This window comes from Empidonax traillii, unplaced genomic scaffold, assembly GCF_003031625.1.
Source record: "Empidonax traillii isolate 1590-97213 ecotype Southwest subspecies unplaced genomic scaffold, ASM303162v1 scaffold5652:size7564, whole genome shotgun sequence".
Classification (NCBI taxonomy): Eukaryota; Metazoa; Chordata; class Aves; order Passeriformes; family Tyrannidae; genus Empidonax; species Empidonax traillii.
The window spans coordinates 1-4054 of record NW_020960845.1 but is presented as its reverse complement, the minus strand read 5'-3'; the positions used below and the strand labels follow the sequence as shown (position 1 = coordinate 4054).

Sequence of the window (4054 nt, the reverse complement as noted above, 5' to 3'; positions counted from 1 at the left end):
ATCTCCTCGCTGACCGCCGTCAGGTACCTCCTCTGCTCGTCCAGGATCATGTCCAGCTGCTTGTGGAGCTGTTTGATCTCCAGGTGCACGCGGTTCTGCCCCTCGAAGATCTGCCGCAGCTCGCGGTCGCCCACGCTCTCGAAATCATCAGCTGGGGAGGGAAACGCTATTTACGGCCCTTGGGAGCATCTCCACCCCCAAAACGCCTCCCCTGGCAGCTGATTTACCCCCCCCCCACCCTCAAAAAATGGTTAAATAACTTTTTAGGGGGAAAAAAAAAGCAGCAAGATTTTCAAAAGGAGGTGGCGGTGACGTCACCGAGTCCAAACGACCCCGAGGGCTGTGAGGGTTGTCGTTCGTAATCAGCGTTTGCAAACCTAAAATCAAACCATCAGGGCCTTCAGGACAGGCCCAATTTAATATAAGAATATGGTAAATAAAGAAATGTGATAAATAAAGGGCGGGTTTTGGGGTGGTAGATTGCGGCGCCGGTTCATTTACCGCCCGCAGAGGGAAATAGCGGCTGCTGGGAGATTTCCAGAGTCAATCCTTCCAGATCCTCCGAATTCCCACTTTTCCAGCCACCTGCTTCATTCCCAACCCAACCCCAACCACAAGAACTTGCTGTGTCAGCACAGAAACGAGTAAATTAATCAACGAGTCGTAAATTAAAAAGGAACGACGGGCGGGAGCTCGGGAAGATCGGGCCTCGATTCTGATCATCCCGGAACAGAAAACGACGTTTCCCTTGACCTGAAAATCCACCTGCAACGACTCACCTGGCTGGCCTTGCACGTCGGGGTGTTCTTTTTGAAACTCCTCCTTCTTTTTGTCCAGCTCTTGTTGGAAGTGCTCGAACTCCTCCTGATACTTCTCCTTGTCCTTCGGAGGAATTTCTGCATCTGCTGGTGGCTGGAAAATATTGCCAGGGGAGGGGGGAGAGAGAGAGGGGTGTGAGGTTGGTTAATTAGAACAACAAAAGCAAGCAGCGCAAATTTCATCGTCCTGAAATTTCATCGTCCTGAAATTTCATCGTCCTGCAATTTCATTTCCCGGAAATTTCATTGTCCTGCAATCAGTGACGTCACAGCTTCAAACAGGTGGCAAGAATCCCCGAAGAGGGGAGATGCCATCACCCCCACATCAGTAATTATCTACAAAAATGCTTACTGCTTCCTTGCCGGGCTCGGTCAGCTGGAAGGTCAGGAAGGACAGCACGTCGTGGTCATCTGCGATCGACAAACCCAACAAAAGCCACGTCACGAATCCCAAATCCCAAATCCCAAATCCCAAATCCCAAACCCCAAATCCCAAATCCCAAACCCTTCCCTTGCCACCCACGAAGGATCTTCGAGGAAGGGAAAATTTTCCTCCCAGAGTTCTCCCAGGACAGAGCGTAAATTGGGAAGGGGAGAGCACTGATGACATCACCGGGAATCATTACAGCGGATCGACACCCAACCTCTCCTGCCGGCCCCCCTGGTGACAGATGGAATCATTTACCACCTGCCAGTCCCCCCGTGGCTGCAGATACTCCGAAGTAGCCCTGGGCTGGCAGCTGCATGTCCTCCACCTTGGCACACAGCTCGTAATCGTCCTTATCCGGGGTGAAGCCGTTGTTGACCAGCACCTGCAGCGACAAAACGCCGGTCATTTACCCAGCTCGGGGCGGGTCAATTTCAATCTTCTATCCATCAGCACACAGAATTCAGGCCCAGGATGAGGAGGGGTCAGGGAGCAGGCCCGTCCCGAAACGGAGCGACCTTGGAATGGGAAGTGTCGATGGCGAGATAGCGAACCTCGCTGATTACGACACGGGGGCAAGGTCCGCCCGCCCTGAGCGCGGGCATGTTTACCCTCCTCCCAAATGACAGCTCGATGGCTGACCCCCCTGGCTATCAGAAATATGAGTTTTGTGGCCGTCACCGCTCAGCCCTGCGCTCGTATTTCTCTCTCCTTCCCGGGAGCAATTTACAGCCACCTGAAAATTACAACAAGACTCCCTCACACCAGCGGTTTTCTATCTGCTTCGACCCTCCAAGCCCTGCTGTTTCCTGGTAGATGAGAAGCCCGGAGTGGCAGATTTCCCCCTCGGAGTTTGCGGCGATCTCAGGCTCCGAGGTAAATGGTTCTGGTGTTTCGGATCACTTACGGTCAGCGTTTTTTGGTAGTAGGCTATCTTCACCCGCACGGGGTAGGGCTTGTTCCGGAAATCCCTCAAGCAGGTGGCCAGGGCTTGGGTGGCGCCGTCACTGGAGGAGCGAAAAACCACGTCAGGATTCATCAGCCCGCAGCAGAAAAGCATCGACACCGACAGAAAACGTTGGGTGAATTTTCCAATTTACCACGGGACGCAGGAAGGGGGGGGGGGAAATCTGTCTGCCCTCCCCCCCCAATAACACTGTCGATAAACTCACTTCTGGTGGTCGTAGAGGAGCTTCCCGTTGTTGCCAACAACGATCACCCCGGGGTTGTTTTTCTAGGGGGAGAGAGAGAAAACGGTAAATAAACAGATCCATCTGCTACGGAATTTCGGGCCCCCCCCAAAAAAAACCAGTGGGGGGGAAAAAAGTCTTGTAAAGAGAAAATTTATTTGATTTTATCCCCCAAGGAGCGAAAGGGGGAGGAAAACGCCATCCTGGGGGTGGTGAACTGATGAATTCACCAGCGGGTAAATCGCGACTCACCTTGCCGTCGTTGTCGAAGGAATCAAAGAAGACCCCCACGCCGTTCCACTTGTCGGCCGCCCCGAAAACGGGCCCTTCCAGGCCTTGCTCCTCCGTAAACCACACCGCCTGGTGAGGAAAACGAGTCGTAAATTAATTTTCGGAGCGTAAATGATTATTTCTCGGGGCGAGACGGAGCGGTTCGTACCAATCCGTCGGCTCCGATGCGGCCTCGCCCCGTCACTCGGAAGGTCACCTCGACCTCCCAGTGCTCGAAGAGCGCCTTGTTCTTGGTCCACACCGAGCCCTTCTGGCTCTTCAGGGAGGTGGTGATGCGGATCTGATCGGCGCTCGGGATGGCATCTACACAAGGGAGAGGAAACATCATCAGTTATCTGCGTAATTAACAAAGCTTTTAAGTTTTCGGGGCTGCTCGACTAGAGGGGGGGGTTTGGAAGGAGCTTTTCAGAGGAGAGGTTTGAGAGGGCAAAGCGTAAAAGAACATTTAGAAAGGTGTTCGTTCACTCCCATTAATCGACATCGATTTAAAGCAGGGGGGAAATAAGCTCATCTATTGACCATTTCCTTCGTGCCCAGAGTAAAAGAATTGACATTTATGAATGAAGCAACGTCAATTAATTAAAAGTGAGCAAAACACCCGAAAGCACGGCGGAATTTACCGATGAGAGAAGCCATAAGAAGTCAATACAATTTACAAGAAGAACCAGAAACCCTCAACCCGCACAGATGTACAAACGGCTCAACAAAACTGTATTTGCTAAGAAAGGCTTTTTCTTTGGCGCTTTTCTCCGATTTTCTCCCCGGCGAGCCGGCAGTGCCACCTCAGCACCGGCCGGGCCGGGCCGGGCCGGGCCAACCCCCAGCGATCCCCCCCACGCCACGCCACGCCGCGCCACTCACTGCCCGTGTGCACCCAGAAGGGCACGGTGCCATCCGCCTGCACCAGGTGCGGCCCTTTGAAGCTGTACTTGTACTCGAAGCGGCGATGCGGAGCCTCCTGAGGGGTGGCGAGGGCCGGCAGGGCGAGGGAGAGCAGGAGCGGGACGAGGGAGAGCTGAGGGCACCGCGCCGCCATCTTGGGCCGTGCGGGACGCCGGGCACGGCCAGCGGGGCGCGCTCTGATTGGTCGAGAGAGAGGGGGGGGGCGGGCGCGCGAGGGGGCGGCGCGAGGGGTTCGGCGTGAGGGGGCGGCGCGAGCGGCGGCGGGGAGAGGGATCGGTGTTGGAGGTTCGGTATGAAGGGTTCGGTACGAAGGGGTTCGGTACGAGGGGGTTCGGTATGAAGGGTTAGGTGTGAGGGGTTCGGTGTGAGGGATCGGTGTGAGGGGGCGGCGCGATGGATTCGCTGTGAGGGATCGGTGTTGAAGG

The 4054-nt window shown here is 55.0% G+C and overlaps 1 protein-coding gene across 1 annotated transcript in view; it reads right to left on the bottom strand.

The window, feature by feature from the left end:
• Positions 1–3762, bottom strand: part of LOC114073195 (protein ERGIC-53-like) — a 6873-nt gene extending 3111 nt beyond the window's left edge. Inside the window, exons 1-9 of the mRNA XM_027910987.1 lie at positions 3588–3762; positions 2875–3029; positions 2688–2795; positions 2418–2479; positions 2153–2252; positions 1507–1630; positions 1171–1229; positions 780–912; positions 1–151 (exon numbers count right to left, since the gene is read on the bottom strand). Of these exons, the coding sequence (XP_027766788.1) occupies positions 1–151; positions 780–912; positions 1171–1229; positions 1507–1630; positions 2153–2252; positions 2418–2479; positions 2688–2795; positions 2875–3029; positions 3588–3762 (1067 nt within the window). The remainder of the gene's footprint in view (positions 152–779; positions 913–1170; positions 1230–1506; positions 1631–2152; positions 2253–2417; positions 2480–2687; positions 2796–2874; positions 3030–3587) is intronic.
• Positions 3763–4054: the final 292 nt, after the last annotated feature.